The sequence below is a fragment of the Lactuca sativa genome, chromosome 1 (assembly GCF_002870075.4).
Source record: "Lactuca sativa cultivar Salinas chromosome 1, Lsat_Salinas_v11, whole genome shotgun sequence".
In the NCBI taxonomy this organism is placed as follows: Eukaryota; Viridiplantae; Streptophyta; class Magnoliopsida; order Asterales; family Asteraceae; genus Lactuca; species Lactuca sativa.
The window spans coordinates 58,043,387-58,062,404 of NC_056623.2; the positions used below are offsets into that span (position 1 = coordinate 58,043,387).

The 19,018-nt window shown below is 37.3% G+C and overlaps 3 protein-coding genes across 5 annotated transcripts; all 3 read right to left on the minus strand.

Annotated features, from left to right (window-relative positions):
* Positions 1-11: 11 nt before the first annotated feature.
* LOC111891296 (protein NRT1/ PTR FAMILY 1.2) lies at positions 12-2,299 on the minus strand. Its single transcript, XM_023887358.3, has 3 exons — positions 1,923-2,299; positions 1,571-1,788; positions 12-1,501 (listed from the first exon to the last, which is right to left on the minus strand). The coding sequence occupies exons 1-3, from the start codon at positions 2,038-2,040 to the stop codon at positions 179-181; spliced, it is 1,659 nt and encodes a 552-aa protein (XP_023743126.1). The 5' UTR covers positions 2,041-2,299; the 3' UTR covers positions 12-178.
* A 4,135-nt stretch (positions 2,300-6,434) lies between these two features.
* LOC111891277 (protein NRT1/ PTR FAMILY 1.2) lies at positions 6,435-8,804 on the minus strand. The gene is made up of 3 exons (XM_023887339.3): positions 8,422-8,804; positions 8,055-8,272; positions 6,435-7,965 (listed from the first exon to the last, which is right to left on the minus strand). Exons 1-3 carry the CDS (start codon positions 8,537-8,539, stop codon positions 6,643-6,645), a joined length of 1,659 nt encoding a protein of 552 aa, XP_023743107.1. The 5' UTR covers positions 8,540-8,804; the 3' UTR covers positions 6,435-6,642.
* A 7,401-nt stretch (positions 8,805-16,205) lies between these two features.
* On the minus strand, positions 16,206-18,597 carry LOC111891269 (protein NRT1/ PTR FAMILY 1.2). 3 transcript variants are annotated; one of them, XM_023887329.3, is made up of 3 exons: positions 18,078-18,597; positions 17,709-17,926; positions 16,206-17,643 (listed from the first exon to the last, which is right to left on the minus strand). In XM_023887329.3, the coding sequence occupies exons 1-3, from the start codon at positions 18,193-18,195 to the stop codon at positions 16,321-16,323; spliced, it is 1,659 nt and encodes a 552-aa protein (XP_023743097.1). In that variant the 5' UTR covers positions 18,196-18,597; the 3' UTR covers positions 16,206-16,320. The 3 variants fall into 3 exon arrangements, with proteins under 3 accessions (XP_023743097.1, XP_023743098.1, XP_023743099.1); XM_023887330.3 differs by having other exon boundaries at positions 17,709-18,019; positions 18,078-18,215; XM_023887331.3 differs by having other exon boundaries at positions 17,709-17,951; positions 18,078-18,205.
* Positions 18,598-19,018: the final 421 nt, after the last annotated feature.

A 19,018-nucleotide genomic window follows, 5' to 3' on the forward strand; every position in this document is an offset into this window, starting at 1 on the left:
GATCCCATAAAAAACCATCATATAATTTCTTTTGGATTATTCGTATAATGTTTATTAAATATGTATCTAATATTACATAATTTGTAATTATCCATGTGAATATAATTCACAACACTAGGGCATGATAAAACCTAATGTTAACCTTCAATGCTCAAAATCTTACCCTTCTTCTCCAAGCTCATGTGGACAATGTAAACCTCCTATGAAAACGACAACATATCAAGAAGTAGAAAAAGTTAAGCAAATTCAAGAAACCAAGTAACCAATAGTAATAATCCACATGCCCTTCATCAATATCACTCGATAACCAACTCACACTACCACCTTCACTAGTCACCAAGTCAACAACATTGACCAAAACGCTTCCAAGTAACCCCGCGAATGCATTGCTCACCATGAACATGGCCATGGCAACACTCGACATGCTCCTCGGGAGCTCAGAGTAATAAAACTCCATCTGCCCTATTGCATTAAAAGCATCGGCTAATCCTAGCAAAGCATACTGTGGGACCAACCACATCGCTGACATGTCATTTCCCGACCTTGCCACGTGGCGCCTTATGGTTTCCACGATTGCAGACACCACCATGGCAATGACTGAGATTAGTAGCCCGATTCCCATTCGGGTTTTTGGGTGGAGCCCACGCGGTTGGTGTGTGTGTTTTGCTAGAATTGGGACTAAGATACGATCGTAAAATGCGAGCCATATTATGAGTGTTAAGACCATGAATAAAACGAATGATGCGGCTGGGATTTCAAACCATGAGGTGATGTATCGATTCATTGCTTTTGCTTGGAGTGTTGGGTAGTTTTGGGAACTTGTGGCGAATAGTAGAATGCTTGAAGACCAAATGGGTGCTATACGAATTAGGGATTTGAGGGATTCGACCTTTTCGACTGTGGAGAGATTCCATGGATCTGTGTTTGAATCTTTAATAACGCACGCTTTGTTGAGAAACCTTAAGTTCTCTGTTAGCTCAACTCGATCCATTCCATGGCTATGATTATAGCAGTCATCTTGACTAAGATTGAATTTCCGGTTCTTGAAAGCAACAACTAGAACTTGAATGAACCCTGAAAACGGGCTCTCACCAACTTTAACTTTCACATAAAGAGACGATCCAAGTAAGAACATAAGAGCAGAGCAAACCATGAACAACACAGGAACTGCAAATCCAACCTGCCAACCATACTCATCTTGAATGTACACCACTACTGTAAAAGCAACAACTGTCGAGAATGCTCCAGAAGCATAGTACCAATTAAAGTAGCTGTCAATGAGCCTCTGGTTGTTTAGGGTTGGATGATTGTTGAGTTGGTCTGCACCAAAGGCCATGGAGCATGGTCTGATGCAACCACATCCAATCGAGAGGAGACCAAAAGATGAAAAAAGTAAAGCGAGTTGGGTTGGTGTTGCAGGGCTGCAAATGGTGTTGAGTTCATCGCAAGATGAAGGTCGTAACTGTGGGAATATGGAGGTCAGCCAAAGAAAAACCATCCCCTGTAGCGATAAGAAGATTAAATACAGCCCCAAAATCAGAATCAATATTATGGGAGGTGGAAGACTTACGAGAAGGGTGGAGAGAGACCCGAGAGCGATGACCCGAAACCGACCCAAGTAAGAATCAGCGATGAAAGCTCCAAAAATGGAGAGGCCATTTGAAAGTGCTGACCAGATGGAGAGTATACTTGTTCCGGTTACAGCTTCCATGTGATAAGCTTCCATCAGATAGAATATCATGTTTGGCATCAATCCATAGCTCGCCACTCTCTCGAATGCTTCATTCACTGCTCCAAAATCAAAATCAAAACCTAATTAGTACGATCGAGATGCATTTATATTCGAACTCACAAAAACTTTTTTCTGGGAGTTCGAGTACAGAGTACAGATAACGATGGAAGAATTGGGAATTTTGATGTACCTATGATGAATGGCATGGTTCTCAGACCACCCTTATGATCATGATCACTGTGAAGGAGTAATTTGGTTTGTAATTCTGTATCGATGCTCGACTTTTCTTGATCGGATATTCCTTCCATGGACGATCGACGTTTTCCCGTGATTGATCGACTTCGATTCAAAGATGATTCGATGAAGTTTAACTAGTAGGTTGAATTTGGGTGCCATGTTGATAGTTAGAATGTGACAGAGACAATAACGATATCAAGAACTCAAAATTGCGCAAGCAACTAAGGATTCCATTGTTGTTTGTTTCTTGCAACTGACAAATACATCCCTTTCAATCAATACACTTCCTTCAGCTTGTCAGCTCTTTTGGCCATTTTTTCTTTCATCTGTCAATTATTCATTATCCCGCTAATTTGATTTTCCGTAGGTGCGTGAAACGTACGTTTCTCAAATCCAGTTGTATTTCTATAAAAGAAATGACAAAATACTTTTTTTTTCTTAAGATTTTTATAAAAGAATATTCAGAATTTAAGAAAAATTCCCCCACTAACTACTCATTACAAAGTTGAAATATTACAATCAGATTTATTGACATATGAAACTTATATCAATACTATAGATAAAGACCTCACCCTTTGGCAAAACTTTACTAGAATCGGGAAATTACAAAGTTAACAAAATTAAATCAATTTTGGAAACTACCTAGAATTGAATTAACAACCATATGTTACCAAAACAACAAAGCCATTCTACAAACAAAAGAGCCAAGAAAATGGACCCTCAATCTTGCATTTCCATATCAAACGCAAGCCATCTTCCATGTGCCCATTAAAGTTCTTACCCCCTTCTTTTCCAAACCCATGTGGAAGATCTAAACATCCCAACATATCAATGAGTAAACAAAATTGAGCAAATTCGACAAACCAAGTAACCAATAATAATAATCTAGATGTCCTTCATGGCTTAATTAATATCGTTGGATAACCAACTCACATTACAATCTTCACTTGTTACCAAGTTAATAAGACTGACCAAAAAGTTTCCAACAAGCCCCAAGAAAGCATTGCTCACAATGAACACCACCATAGCAACACATGACATACTTTTCAGAAGCTCATATAAGATAATAGATTGTTTTATTCATAAATAGTGAGGTTAAACTGCATATAAATAGGGTTATAAATCCTAAAGGGCTTGGGCCTAAACTCTAATCACTAACATCCCCCCGCGGTTTGATCGGGAGGGGACAATTAAACTGAAAAAATAAAAACATAAAACATAACATAAATGAAGACAACGGCAACGACAGTGGCAGAGCTATAACGATGACGTCTAACAACTGCTTGTCGGAGAAGGAGAGAGAAGAAGCGACAGCAGTAGTTCCTTTGTATAAGAAGAGAGGAGCGGCGGCGATGATAACGATCATGCAACCAGAGGGATCCGGAGAAAGGCAGCGAGAAAGAAAGAGGGCTCGAGCTGCAGCGGACGGAGCCAATATCGGCGAGATCGGCGACTATAATGTTGATTGAGAAAGAAACGACTGTAGATCAGAGGCTGCCCGACAGAGAATGTGTCATCGGAGAGAGGCAACCGCAATATCAGAAGGGGTTGAATCGAAAAAAGGATCTGAAGAAGTGGTCGGCCTCGGATGAGGCGGAAGGTGAGGAGGCAGAAGTAGACGAGGCAGTAGAAGAAGCCGATGAAAGGGCTCTGATTTGGTGTCATCTTACTGTTTTATTATTTAGACGAAGAAGAGTAGAAACGGAAAAATAAGGAACATAACAATGACACCTCTGGCGACTATTAGAGAAAGTCGCCGGAGGTGGAAGGCGGTGGCTACGAGTTGTGGTCAGAAGTAAGGTTTTAACCTAGACCTCTGATACCATGTAAAATAATAGATTGTTTCAATTATAAATAGTGAAGTTAAACCTCGTATAAATAAGGTTACATAAGAGACCTAATATAAACCCTAAAGGGCTTGGGCCTAAACCTAATTGCTAACAGCTGAGAGTAATAAAACCCCAAGTGCATTGCATTGAAAGCCTAACTAATCCTAACAAAGAATATTGTGGGACCAACCACATTCCTTACATGTCATTGACCTACCTTGCTAGATAGGGCCTTATGATTTCCACGATTGCGGACCCCATGGGTAGATAGGTAGATGAGGATGCTAATAGCGAGTTTAGGACTCAATCCTCCTGTGCGTTTTTGATGTCGTAAGTGATTTACTTGAGTTGTTTAACAACCCAAGGTTTTGACGAATATTAGACAAATGATATTGTCTAAGGATGTTGTTTGTGTATTTCTTATTTTCACATCTGGGTGTTGATTTAATGGATGTTAAATCAAAATATTGGCCAAACCATAGCCCTTTTGGTTACAAACGATTTAGAGGTATGGAACATGCTTATTTTAATGAAACATTTTTAACACTATTTTTGTTTTATTTTCCTCAACCTTTATATTGTTTATATTGTTTAGGTACCCATGGACATTATATATGGCAATATACATACATTCAGAAGCGTGCTTCTAGGATAGAGGATACAAAAGATAAACGGAAGAGAAATTTTAAGAAAATGAAAGTGAAATGTGCCAAAAAAAATGATAGGATAGCATACAATATTTATGGACTACAATATGTTTCCAAGGTAAAGTAACTTGGGTGGAGTGTCAGAGTAGTATGGTGAACTTGTGGTGATCATAGTAGAATGCATGAAGACCAAAGAGGTGTCATACGAATTAGGGATTTGAAGGCAGTGACGGACGCAAATTGTTTTAATATGGGTGTCTCTCGTCCTTCAAGCGGGTGCACCTAATAGAAAAAACCAAAAAGAAAAAAAAAAATTACAGTGCATGTCGGAAATTGAGCAGGGGCCTGGGACCCCAATTGCCCCACTAAGGTCCGCCATTGTTTGAAGGATTCGACCTTTTCGACTAAGTATTGATCCATGTTTGAATCTTTAATAACACATGTTTTGTTGAGAAACCTGAAGAACCATGTAATACGATTAGGTTAAGTTTATGTTTTTTAAGTTATGAAGTGTTGTTTGTATAAATGATATTTGAAAACCTTTTGAGAAACTCACTACATATTTTTTGGAAATTAAGAGAAAAATATATGAAACCAAATATGTAAACTCTTAAAGAGCTGTAAGTCATTTTTTTCTATATTAAATCAAAATTTAAAATTTTATATATAATTTATGAGATTAATTTCTCCCTGTTAAGTTAGAATTACAAAAGAAACACCACTTTAAGCATCTCTAACCCATTAAAGCATTCTTTGCACCAAACCTATGTAATTTGTTGTGTAAATAATGTTTTATTTCTAACTCGTTCCATTTGTATCTCCAACCCACTTGAGGAATTTGTCAAAGAAATCGAAGAAGTGAAATCGATAAACCGAAGAAAGCATGATGGTTATAGAATTAACAAAAACATATACTTTGAATTGTTGTAATTATTAATTCTTTATGGTTATATCATGTTCGAAATATTATAAAACTAGGTTATAATATGTGGAAACCACGGTCGGTATATTTAAATTTTTTATTTAAATATAAAAAAAAACAAGATATTATTGATTGTAAGTAATTATGAATTAATTTATTAAACAAAATAAACACAATAATGTTATTAGGATATGATTTTGTATTTTCAAATTTTGAATTGAATGATTTGTTACCAGAAAAAAGGAAATAATAAAAATTATAGAAAAATATCATGTGTCAAATATACATTCTAAAAAAACTGACACGTATCATTTTTAGGTTTCATTTATTAGAAGCAGTAGATATGAATATATATGGTACCATTTATTCAATAGAATAGCAAAAACAAAGAGAAGGTGATTCATTATAAAGCGACCATGTAAAGTTGCTACAGATTCATATTTAAAATGAGATATCTAACCCATAATACTTTTCTTCGGTGATTTTGTCCAAAATCCCGATCATTTCACGTGCATGTCAACGCCAAAAGGAAGCCAAAAGCCTTGAAAATACCAAAAGCCTTGGTACTCATATAAATGATGGTGAAACCACAGTTTGTCCTTGGGGAGAATTGACACTCTATCCCTATATCGCTCGATGATCATGGATATTTTTGTTTTCCAAGCTTTTTCTTCATTAATCATAGATGCAGAAGATGACGAATAGGAAGTGATAGAGGAATACATTATTACGGAAAGTTGGAAAACGAAGATGGTTGTAAACTTGTAATTCATTTGAGCATGATTTATTTACATAGAAAAAAAGATATGCTCTACCTATCATACAAAGTTGACAATTTGAACCTAAGAATATCATATTTAAATAAAGATAGCTAACAAACCTTATCGGCATCAAATTACATTATATATATATATATATATATATATATATATATATATATATATATATATATATATATATATATATATATATATATATATATATATAAACTTCTTTAAAACAATAAACGTTAAACATGCAAAATAAAATTTAATGTCCATGCCATGGGTGGGTGGTAAAAAACCATATCGAGAAAGAATTTGAAATTCATTAACAAAGCCAATGATATCATCCTTCAAAAACAAAGGATCTTGAAATTATTTACTAGAGTATCCACATGCTACAACACTAAAAAGCAGGATTCACATAGAAACACATTGCATGGCATGGCAATATTGGATTCTAAAACCCTAATGTTGAGCTTCAATCCCCAAACTATGATCCTCTTTTTTGAGCTCATGTAGACGATGAAAACATCCGATGAAGACGACAACAGACTAAGAAGTAGAAAAAATTAAGCAAACTCAAGAAACCAAGTAACCAATAATAATAATCCACATGTCCTTCATTAATATCACTCGATAACCAACTCACATTACCACCTTCACTTGTCACCGAGTCGACAAGATTTATCAAAAAGCTTCCAAAAATCCCCGAAAATGCATTGCTCACCATGAAGAGCGCCACTGCAATACTTGACATGCTTTTCGAAAGCTCAGAGTAATAAAACTCCAATTGCCCTATTGCATTAAAAGCATCGGCTAATCCTACCAAACAATACTGTGGGACCAACCACAATGCTGACATGTCATTACCCGACCTTGCCACATGGCGCCTTATGGTTTCCACGATTGCAGACACCACCATGGCAATAACTGAGATTATTAGCCCAATTCCCATTCGGGTTTTCGGGTGGAGCCCACGCGGTTGATGTGTATGTTTGGTAAGAATCGGGACTAAGATACGGTCATAGAAGGCGAGCCATATTGTGACTGTTAAGACCAAGAATAAGACAAATGATGCAGGTGGGATTTCGAATCCTGAGGTGATGTGTCGATTCATTGCTTTTGCTTGGAGTGTTGGGTAGCTTTGGGAACTTGTGGTGAATAGTAGAATTCCCGAAGACCAAATTGGTGCTATACTAATTAAGGATTTGAGAGATTCGACCTTTTCAACTGTGGAGAGACTCCATGGATCTGTGTTTGAATCTTTAATAACGCAAGCTTTGTTGAGAAACCTTAAGTTCTCTGTTAGCTCAACTCGATCCATTCCATGGCTATGATTATAGCAGTCGTCGTGACTAAGATTGAATTTCCGGTTCTTGAAAGCAACAACTAGAACTTGAATGAAACCTGAAAACGGGCTCTCACCAACTTTAACTTTCACATAAAGAGATGATCCAAGCATGAACATAAGAGCAGAACACACCATTAACATCACAGGAACTGCAAATCCAACCTGCCAACCGTACTTATCTTGAATGTAAATCACTAGTGTAAAAGATATAAGCATTGACATTGTTGCAGAAGCGTAGTACCAATTAAAGTAGCTGTCAATGAGCCTTTGGTTGTTTTGGGTTGGATGATTGGTGAGTTGGTCTGCACCAAAGGCCATGGAACATGGTCTGATGCAACCGCATCCTATTGAGAGTAGACCAAAAGATGTGAAGAGAAAAGTGAGTTGGGTTGGTGTTGCAGGGCTGCAAATGGTGTTGAGTTCATCGCAAGATGAAGGTCTTAACTGTGGGAATATGGATGTCAGCCATAGAAAAACCATCCCCTGTGGAAAGGAGAAGATCATCAATAGTTTCTATTTAAGAATCATAAGGTTTTTATTGGGGTCATTTGATAGAAGAATGAGGAACTTACAAGAAGGGTAGAGAGAGACCCGAGAGCAATGACCCGAAACCGACCCAAGTATGAATCAGCGATGAAAGCTCCAAAAATGGAGAGACCATTTGAAAGTGCTGACCAGACGGAGAGTATGCTTGTTCCGGTTACAGCTTCCATGTGATAAACTTCCATCAGATAAAATATCATGTTTGGCAACAATCCATAGCTCGCCACTCTCTCGAATGCTTCATTCACTGCTCAAAAAACAAATCAAAACCCTAATAGATACGATAGTGATTCATTCATACTCGAACTCAAAAAAATTCGGGGACGGATAAGGTTTTCCTGTGAGTTACAGTTTAGAATACAGATAATGATGGAAGAATTTGGGGATTTGAAGTACCTAAGATGAATGGCATGGTTCTCATACCACCCTTATGATCATGATCACTGTGAAGGAGTAACTTGGTTTGCAATTCTGTATCAATGCTGGATTTATCTTGATTCAATTTTCCTTCCATGGACGATCGACGTTTTCCCCTGATTGATCGACTTCGATTCAATGATGATTTGCTGGAGTTTAAATAGTAAGCTGAATTTGGGTGATGCCATGGAGATAGTTACAATGTGATAGAGACGATAACAATTTCTATAACGCAAAATTGTGCAAGCAACAAAGGATGCAATTGTTGTCCGCTTCTTGAGGGTTACGATGACAAATACATCCCTTTCGATCGACATACTTCCTTCTATTTATCACCTCTATGTGGCCAGTGACCAGTGGCCAGTGGCCCTATCGATCGACATACTTCCTTGACTATTTCATTACCCGGCTATTGATTTTAGACAAAATTGCAAGAATGGTCCAGTATGTCTAAAATTGACACTTTGGGCCAAACAAGTTTGGACTAGCACTAATGGTCCAAAAGTTTCCATTTTGTTGCTATTTTGGTCCATTTTAGGTTGAATTTTTATAAAATATCGATTTTGCCCTTTTTTATCTGTTTTTTGCTTTTCTTTTTGTTATTTAATTATTTCCCTAACTAAAAAATAAAATAAAAGAATCTCTCTCTCTCTCTCTCTCTCTCTCTCTCTCTCTCTCTCTCTCTCTCTCTCTCTCTCTGAGAATGTCACCATCCTTACTCCCCCCCCCCCCCCAAGCATCACTCTCACCGAAAAATGCTGAAAACCACCGGCAGAAAAGATGAACACCACCGACAGAAAAGATGAACACCACCGACAGAAAAGATGAACGCCACCAAGTCGAAGCTCTAGCAGCGAAACCCCAACCCTAAAAGACGAAGCTTGTCGATTCTCAAGAGGCGGCAGATCTAAAACACTCGTTACCCACGAACTCCGGCGGTTCTAGGGCTAGTGTTCTGTTCATATCAAAACCGCCATCATCTTCATCGATGTCGATTTCCACCTACCCACAATGTCGTCATCTTCATCGGTTTGGATTTCAACCTAAAAGGGGAGAAAGGATTTCTCTCCATCTTTGTCAGCAAACCCAAGCTCGCCACGCCTTCGTTTCTCTCCATCTCTTACGTTTAATCATTAATAGGAGTTCAGATCTTGCTTGTTGGACTTTAGACCTGGTAAGCTCACTTTCGTCAGACTTCAGACCTCGTGCCCCCTGATGAACATGATTTTGGATTGCTTGTTTAGCTTCAACCTAAAAGGGGTGAAAGGATTTCTCACCCAATTTTCAATTTCGATTGTCTGAAACACATTTTTGCCCTTCTGTTGGTTTGATTATAGAGTAGGTAGTCGATTTTTGTGTCTTGTATGTTAGATTTATTGTTTTTGTGTTCATCTGGATAGAGAAAGTGTGTATATCACGAGAGAGAGAGAGAGAGAGAGAGAGAGAGAGATTCTCTTTTTTAATTTTCTTTTAATTATAAAACAATTTAAATAAATTAAAAAAACTAAAAAAGTCAAAAACAAAGGGCAAAATGGTCATTACAAAAAAATTTAAAGCAAATTGGACCAAAATGGCAAGAAAATGAAAACCTTTGGACCATGAGTACTAGTCCAAACATGTATGGCCCAAAGTGGCAATTTCGACCTAACCACAGGGACCATTCTTACAATTTTGTCTTGATTTTAAAATAATTTCTCATATACACTTACTAAAATAAATATATTATATTTCTTTCCAAAACTTTATAATATATATATATATATATATATATATATATATATATATATCCCTCTAAACATCAAAATATCAATACAAAGACCACTTAAGACCACTTACTACACTACTGCGGTGCCACATCATTGTGTCGTTACCCGACAAAACTGGTGGGTGTCATACCACATTTACTCTACTTTTATTTTATTTATTTTTTCTTTTTTTTTAAATGTCGCACATGGTCAAATGTCAAAAAAGGAACAAAAGAGGTGCAGTAAGGGCTTGTGGTGCGGTGGCCAAACGGTGCCACTGGGGGTTGGTGATGTGCGCACCGCAGACTGCGTCGCCACATCAGCCACCGTAGTGTGTGGTTTATGGTGTATCGACCTAATATCTAAAATATCCTCTATTTGCAATGTCACAATATTCAACAACAAAACAATTAATGCATAGATGTCATGGAGATGACTGAAGATGAAGATGTTTGTTTTGTCAAGAGAGTGACATTCCAACAATTTAGAAATAGAAATTCAATTATTATAGACGTAAGGATAACATGATTAAATATTTTAATTATTATAATAATTCTAAGATATAAAAAATGATTATAAATTATTAAAAACATTGTAAAAAAAGATTTGGGTAAATATGATATTTTGAAGGTTTATAAAGGACAAATATGATATTAAGAAATTAAGTTGGGCAATATGATCTTTTAATGTTTAAGAAGTGCATATACAAAATTCTCCCGTTTTGCAAGTCTGTAGACATGTAGTCACCTCAAATCTCATTTTATTATTATAAAAAATGATGAGCAGGTATTATTATCATTGACTTAATCTTTTAGCAAAACTACGGATGATACAGATCCCAAAATCACATAATGCAGGAAACACACAGACAGATGTGGTGCGATTAAGTCGGACCCTTCCTTTTCAAGTTGGAAGTACATGAAACACAAACTAAAAACCGTAAGCACAAAACTTAGTGAGCTCCTCCAAAATACCACATATCATACATGCATAACAGTCAAAACATAAATGGGTCTATTTCACCCCCTTCGGTATCTTTCAACCGATATTGGGTCAATTTCACCCCCTCGGTATCTTTCAACCGGTATTAGGTCTATTTCACTCCCTTTCATATCTTCAACCGATATTGGGTCTGTTTCAACCCTATATCTAAGCATACAATCATATAAACGAAATTCATGAAGACAATAGGCATAAACAAACATAGAATGGAATTGTCACGAAGACAACTATCATCATACTATCATAATCTTGTGGGCCAACATTGGTGCCTTCGACCCACGAGTATAGTGGAGGAAACTCACCTTGATCAAAAGATAGCAAATCCCACACTCGAGTCTGCAGCCCAACGGTTCCTCACGTTGAACATAATCAATACCAACCTTAGTTACTATCTAAGGTCAAGCTTATAATCATAAGGACTAACAATGGTCCAAGCCTAAACTAAAGGACCCTAAGGCCCAACATAGCCCCAAGAGCTCTAAGATGGCCTAAGGCCCACAAATGACACAATACCACAAAAGGTCTAAGGCCCAAAATCAACAAGGCAAAACCCTAACTAAACCTAAGCCCAAAAACTCCAAAAGCCCAGAGACAGACGTACGTGCGGCGTACCTACCTGGCTGATCTAGAATCGTGGTGCTGGCCCAATAAGCACAACGTACTCAGGAGTATGCCAGACGTACTGGTCAGAGAGCTAAACTCACCCAAATGTCTTAACTCATTAAGCTTATAACGTTTAAACTTCAAGTCAACATCAGAACAAGGTCCTAAATCATAAAGTCAAGGACTTTAAGCTTTTGCATGGATTAAAAAGGTTAAATCTTGGATTTTAACATACTAACTTCATGAAAAAACCCTCAACCCTTGCATGGTTGAGCTTAATCCATCCAGACACCTTTCTGATGCATAAGGGACATCAGAAATACTAAGATCTATCATCATAACCTTCTGGAGTAGCTTATACTCTCAAGGAACACCTTAAGAGGCCAAAACAAACCAAAAACACTAACTATCTAGAACTAGGAGATGAATAATCAAGGTAAGGACTTGATACCTTCTTAAGAACGATCAAGGTGGCTAAGTTTTGGATCCACAAGCTTTAACACCACAAGAGCAACGTCTAAGAGATCCTTCCTTCTTCAAGATCATCAAAAACACCAACAAAGATCACTCCTAAGCTCAAAACACTTAAATGTCAGCTAGGGTTTCATGGGAGGGCTAATAAGGGAGGGAAGCTGATGAGGGGGCAACCTCAAGCCTCATAATAGGGGTTATATAGGGGTTAAACCCTAAAAATTAAGGTTTGCTGATTCACACAGTACGCCCAACGTACATATTGTACGCCCAACATACGAAGGTGCTCTCCCCGCGTCTAAGTCAGGTGAGTACGCTACGCATACTCTCATTACGCCCAATGTAATAAGCCCCTTTTTTCTTTAAAGAAAATCAACACTTAACCAAAATGTCAAGAAAATAATACCTCACAAAATGGATGTTCCACACACATAACCAACATATAACATCATGTAAATATGAGCCTTCAGCTTGACTAGACTACCTCGTAGGGCCTATAACCTATCCGGACCGCTCTCCGGGCCTTCGGTCCGACTGGTCTGCCTCTCGAGCATTCAGCCTATCCGCACTGCCCCATGTATCTTGTCCTTCAGCACAAAGCAGGATCACCTCAACCCAACAAACCATATCATGTCAACATATACAATAACAATCAATAACCAACAAGTACAAATAATCAGCCTGATATACCAATCTAGCATATACTCAGTAAACACACGTAATCATACATATCTACTGGTCTATCGTATAAACAACACAACATCAATCCAATATACCAAGATACATGATCCAGTAGGCTGGCACTGATGCCTTCGACCCACAAGTACAGTGAGGAAAAACTCACCTCACAAGTCCGAAATGTAGTTGAACAGATCATTGTTCCAACTGCTGACTCTACTAGTCACCTAACAACAAACAATGACCTAAACTCAAACTACTACTCTACAAAATCTCAAATTTTCTAAGTCAAACACGGTTAAATTCAACAGTCAACGGACAAAAGTCAAAGTCAACTACAACTGGTCGTCACATCGTGGCCATCCCTGGCCATGTGGTGGCAACAAAACGACAAAACAGTGGACTCTAACCCAGTCGCCATGTTGGGGTGACCTAAGGCCACGCCATGGGCACTAGGTTCTGAACAACTTAATATTTTAAGTCATTTTCTTCGATTCTAAGAACTCCATAACTCAGATCTTGTCCATTCCATGGTCTAAATGGATAAAGTTTCCAACTTTATCCCTTAAGACCTTCCATGAGGCAAAGATCTCACCCTTAAATCCAAAAAGGGGTGAAAACACATCCTGGCTTAATCATTAAACACTTAATATTGAAGATCTCATGACCAACGATTCCAGAAGGGTTCCTAGTACCAAAAATATCATAAAAATCCATGATTTCCAGACATGCATGTTTTGAACTTCTAATAGGTCAAACACTAGTGTTTTATTACCAAAACTCCATGCATGGCACCAAAACTCATTTACAAATCAAATCCAAGACACCAAATACTCTATTTGTCATGGAGATTCATAAAGTTGCAAACTTTATGAGATCCCACAACTTAAATCCATCAAGACATGAAGAAAAGGGACAAAATCAAGAGGTCTAGTAACATGGCAAGAAAAGGTTGGATCTTGGACACTTACCAAGGTCTAGGAGATGTACTAGCTGAAGAAAATGATGCTTGCCAAGTAACAACTACACCAAGGGCTTCCTTTTCCTTCAAAAATACCCAAAAGCACCAAGAATGAGCTCATTACTTCAATGGAGGCTAGGGTTAGGGTTTATGAGTTAGAGAAGAAGATGGAGGCTGAATGATCACGAAACCCTAGCCTTAATGTTCTTTATATAAGGCCTAAATCCTGAAATTAGGGTTTTTCACTAAAAACACCTGCCACATTGTGGCACCTAAGACCACATCGTGGCAGGTCATTTAAATTTCGCGGTCCAAAACATTATGTCACGTCATGGTGATGCTCCACCATGTCGTGGCCACCCAATTTCAAGTTAATACATAAAAAGTTGATTCATAACTAGAACGGATGTTACACACACACACACTCTCTCTCCCTCTCTGTCTATTTTTTTCTCTCTCTCACTCTCTCCATGCCTTCATAGATTCTGCGTATCTTCCTCTCTCATCCTTCATTATTTTTGTTATTTCATCACAACCTTGTAATCTTCCATAAAAATGGTGATAGCAATACATTCATATACCGCCACCACCAGATCTTGAAAATCACACACCTACAAAAATGACACACAACAACACTGGAAAATCTGATGAAGTTAGGTTTTTTTAACTTGAAAATGGAGCTTGGAGAAACAACAATGACAAATCTGATGCTCAAACAATAATGACATATCATGAAATCGAGCTTGAAATTTGAAAAGTTAGGGATTATCTTGAACCCAAAAATCCAAAGGAAAAAGTCTTGATTCTTGAACTCGAAAATCAAAAGTTGAGGATGATGTTTTGAAGGTTCAAGATGGAAAACATGATTGTTATTGTAAGAGTGTCTTAAGGATTTTTTTTGGTAGGGGAAAAGAGGGGGGGCTCCGGTGAACCGAGATCTAAGAAGTAATGGTTTCGTCCATTCTGCTTTAGCATTTGCAGGTTCAGTGAACGGAGATCTAAAAAGGAGATCGGTGGTGGCTCAATAGTGTTAGCGACAGAAGGAGTAGCTGGTGGTGGTAGGCGGGCGACAGTGATGGACAGTAATGACATACGGTGGTGGTGGTTGGTGATGGCAGTAGGTGGTTTGTTCTTGAGAGGCTGTGTGTTCTTGAATGTTCTTGTACTTAGTGTTTATGTGAAGGAGAAATTGATCGAGAGAAAATGAGTAAATGCAGGACAATATATTATTTTCATTTAATTTAACAAAAAAACTAATGTGCTTGTGTGTATGGTTTGCTCCATATGGACCATCCATGCAAAAAAGATTTCTTAGGGACTATTTTAAAGACAAACAGAAAAGCTTAACGGCTATTTGTGAAAATTTATCTGAAATTTATATAAAAACTAAAAAGACTAGTAAAGAAATTAGTTAAACAAATACAAAGAGTACAATCACAATCTAATTTTGGATTCGTATACCAAGGTGACTAATCAGCCTACCTTTTTTTATTCCACGCGAGGGTCAAGAAAAAGAATGAATAAAATCAAATATCTAAAATGTCCCACCGACCAGGATTTTTATCCCACAACCAGGGTTATGCTATTAGGCTTATAATCCTTGACGCATAAAGGATCTTGAAGATTGGGAATCAGAGCAAATGAGCAACAAGCTTATAATCCTTGATACACAAAGGATCTTGAAGATTGGGAATCAAAGCAAATGAGCAACAAACAAACAACCACATCCTTTACACCTCGTTTCCGAGTTTAACAAAAGAAAAGAAGAAAAAAGAAAAGAAGGTCACGAGAAAAAAGAAGAGAAAGGAAAAGAAAACAAAATTTTCTTTCGTGTTCCCGAGTTGGAGAGAAGTGGAAGGAAAATGAATCATTTTGTTCTTTCTTTCAAAATCCTCCCAAATCGGATGAAAAATGATCCTCTTATTTCCCTCCACTTCTTTCCACTTCCCCCCTTTAATGAAACTCGAAAACACCAATATCTTTTATTTTTTTCTCATTTCCACTCATTTCCTTTCCTTTCTCTCGTTTTTATAAAGAACGGAAGTTCTTTTCTCTCGTTAAGTTGAACTCGGGAACGGTGTGTTAGGGAATCAAGAAAGAAAATACTTCAACTACAGGAGGGACATCAATAAGTATGCATGTCTTATAAAAAAATTGTAAATCACTGAATTCACATTCCATGACATTCATGATAATTAATATAAGTTTTTACATTACTAATTACTTATATGAATATGATAAGAGAATTCATTTGTACACAACTTTTTATCATATCATGAAGATCCCTCATGTGCTTGAAAATGTGTAATCAAATACTTAATTTCTTTTGGATTATCCGTATAATATTTATAGAATAAGTATCCAATATTACACAATTTGTAATTGGATGCTAAAACCTAATGTTGACCTTCTTCGAGGTCATGTAGACAATGAGAAAATCCTATGAAGTCGACAACAGACTAAGAAGTAGAAAAAGTTGAGCAAACTCAAGAAACCAAGCAACCAATAGTAATAATCCACATGTCCTTCATTAATATCACTCGATAACCAACTTACATTACCACCTTCACGTGTTACAGAGTCAACAACATTGATCAAAAAGCTTCCAAAAAGCCCCGAGAACGCATTGCTCACCATGAAGAGCGCCACTGCAATACTTGACATACTTTTCGGAAGCTCAGAGTAATAAAACTCCAACTGCCCTATTGCATTAAAAGCCTCGGCTAATCCTAGCAAAGAATACTGTGGGACCAACCACATCGCTGACATGTCATTACCCGACCTTGCCATGTGGCGCCTTATGGTTTCCACGATTCCGGACACCACCATAGCCACGAATGAGATTACTAGCCCAATTCCCATTCGGGTTTTCGGGTGGAGCCCACGCGGTTGAAGTGTGTGTTTGGTTAGAATCGGGACTAAGATACGATCGTAAAAGGCGATCCATATCGTGAGTGTTAAGACCAGGAATAAGACGAATGATGCAGCTGGGATTTCAATTCCTGAGATGATGTTTCGATTCATTGTTTTTGCTTGGAGTGTTGGGTAGCTTTGTGAACTTGTGGTGAATAGTAGAATTCCTGAAGACCAAATTGGTGCTATACGAATTAGGGATTTGAGGGATTCCACCTTTTCGACTGTGGAGAGATTCCATGGATCTGTGTTTGAATCTTTAATAATGCAAGCTTTGTTGAGAAACCTTAAGTTCTCTGTTAGCTCAACTCGATCCATTCCATGGCTATGATTATAGCAGTCATCACGACTAAGATTCACTTTCCGGTTCTTGAAAGCAACAACTAGAACTTGAATGAAACCTGAAAACGGGCTCTCACCAACTTTAACTTTCACATAAAGAGATGATCCAAGCATGAACATGAGAGCAGAACAAACCATGAGCAACACAGGAACTGCAAATCCAACCTGCCACCCATACTCATCTTGAATGTAAATCAATAGTGTAAAAGATACAACCATTGACATTGCTGCAGAAGCATAGTACCAGTTAAAGTAGCTGTCAATGAGCCTTTGGTTGTTTTGGGTTGGATGATTGGTGAGTTGGTCTGCACCAAAGGCCATGGAGCATGGTCTGATGCAACCACATCCAATCGAGAGTAGACCAAAAGATGAAAAGAGTAAAGCGAGTTGGGTTGGTGTTGCAGGGTTGCAAATGGTGTTGAGTTCATCGCAAGATGAAGGTCTTAACTGTGGGAATATGGATGTCAGCCATAGAAAAATCATCCCCTGTAGCAAAAAGATGATTAAATAGCGGCTCGAAACCAAAATCAATATGGAGGTGGGAGACTTACAACGAGGGTGGAGAGAGACCCGAGAGCAATGACCCGAAACCGACCCAAGTAAGAATCAGCAATGAAAGCTCCAAAAATGGAGAGACCATTTGAAAGTGCTGACCAGATCGAGAGTATGCTTGTTCCAGTTACAGCTTCCATGTGATAAACTTCCATCAGATAGAATATCATGTTTGGCATCAGTCCATCGCTCGCCACTCTCTCGAATGCTTCATTCACTGCTCCAAAATCAAAATCAAAACCCTAATTGATACGACAGAGATTCATTCATAACTCGAACTCAAAAACAATGGTGGACGGAGAAGGTTTTCCTGTGAATTAGAGTTTAGATTACAGATAATGATGGAAGAAATTGGGGATTTGAAGTACCTATGATGAATGGCATGGTTCTCATACCACCCTTATCATCATGATCACTGTGAAGAAGTAACTTGGTTTGTAATTCTTTATCAATGCTCGATTTATCTTGATTCGATTTTCCTTCCATGGACGATCTACGCTTTCCCCTGGTTGATCGACTTCGATTCAATGATGTTTTGCTGAAGTTTAAATAGTAATTTGAATTTGGATAATCCCATGGAAGCTATTGTAGTCTGCTTTTTTGCGGGTGCGGGTTGCGATGACAAATACATCCCTATCGATCGACATACTTCCTTCTATTTTATCACCTCTATGTGGCCACTGTCCATATCGATCCACAATCCCACATGCTTAACAATGTCTTTTTCTTTCTGTCAATTTATTACTAGTCTATTCAACAAGAATGAGAATACGTTGAATTCGTGGATATGAATAATTTCCACCATGAGTGGAACTTCAAAAGAAATTCGAATACAAAGGAACAAAACATTAAAAAATAAATAAATAATGATATTAAATAATATATTTGTATAGAACAATCAAAAAAACCATAAATAAAAATTGATATTAAATAATATATTCGAACAATATTAAAAAAATCAAATAAATAAAATAAATAGATAACAACAATAATAAAATTAATATGATTTTAATTAACTAAGATAACTAATTTTAAAAGAAATCATCCCTAATAAATGAAAATAATTTTGCAACATGTCATTCTCTTATTAACTTGGACACATGTCATTTTTTGGTATTTTTGAATAAATATTTTTTTCAATTGTCATTTTCTCTTTTTTTTTTAATTTTTTCTTAATTAATATATCATATTTACACCTTAATTAATAATTGTCTTAATTGAAAATAATCAATAAATTACAATATTATAACTCATATAGTATTTAATATGTTTCCTTTTAAATTCAAATTTTATATTTAAATAAATTTTC

Excerpts from the sequence above, each read along its gene's own strand:
- LOC111891296 (XM_023887358.3), bottom strand. The coding sequence starts at position 2,040 with ATGGAAGGAATATCCGATCAAGAAAAGTCGAGCATCGATACAGAATTA. Across the intron at positions 1,789-1,922 it reads AACCATGCCATTCATCATAG|TGAATGAAGCATTCGAGAGA; the intron begins GTACATCAAAAT and ends ATTTTGGAGCAG. Across the intron at positions 1,502-1,570 it reads GGTCTCTCTCCACCCTTCTC|GGGATGGTTTTTCTTTGGCT; the intron begins GTAAGTCTTCCA and ends TTATCGCTACAG.
- LOC111891269 (XM_023887329.3), bottom strand. The coding sequence starts at position 18,195 with ATGGAAGGAAAATCGAATCAAGATAAATCGAGCATTGATAAAGAATTA. Across the intron at positions 17,927-18,077 it reads AACCATGCCATTCATCATAG|TGAATGAAGCATTCGAGAGA; the intron begins GTACTTCAAATC and ends ATTTTGGAGCAG. Across the intron at positions 17,644-17,708 it reads GGTCTCTCTCCACCCTCGTT|GGGATGATTTTTCTATGGCT; the intron begins GTAAGTCTCCCA and ends TTTTTGCTACAG.
- LOC111891277 (XM_023887339.3), bottom strand. The coding sequence starts at position 8,539 with ATGGAAGGAAAATTGAATCAAGATAAATCCAGCATTGATACAGAATTG. Across the intron at positions 8,273-8,421 it reads AACCATGCCATTCATCTTAG|TGAATGAAGCATTCGAGAGA; the intron begins GTACTTCAAATC and ends TTTTTTGAGCAG. Across the intron at positions 7,966-8,054 it reads GGTCTCTCTCTACCCTTCTT|GGGATGGTTTTTCTATGGCT; the intron begins GTAAGTTCCTCA and ends TCCTTTCCACAG.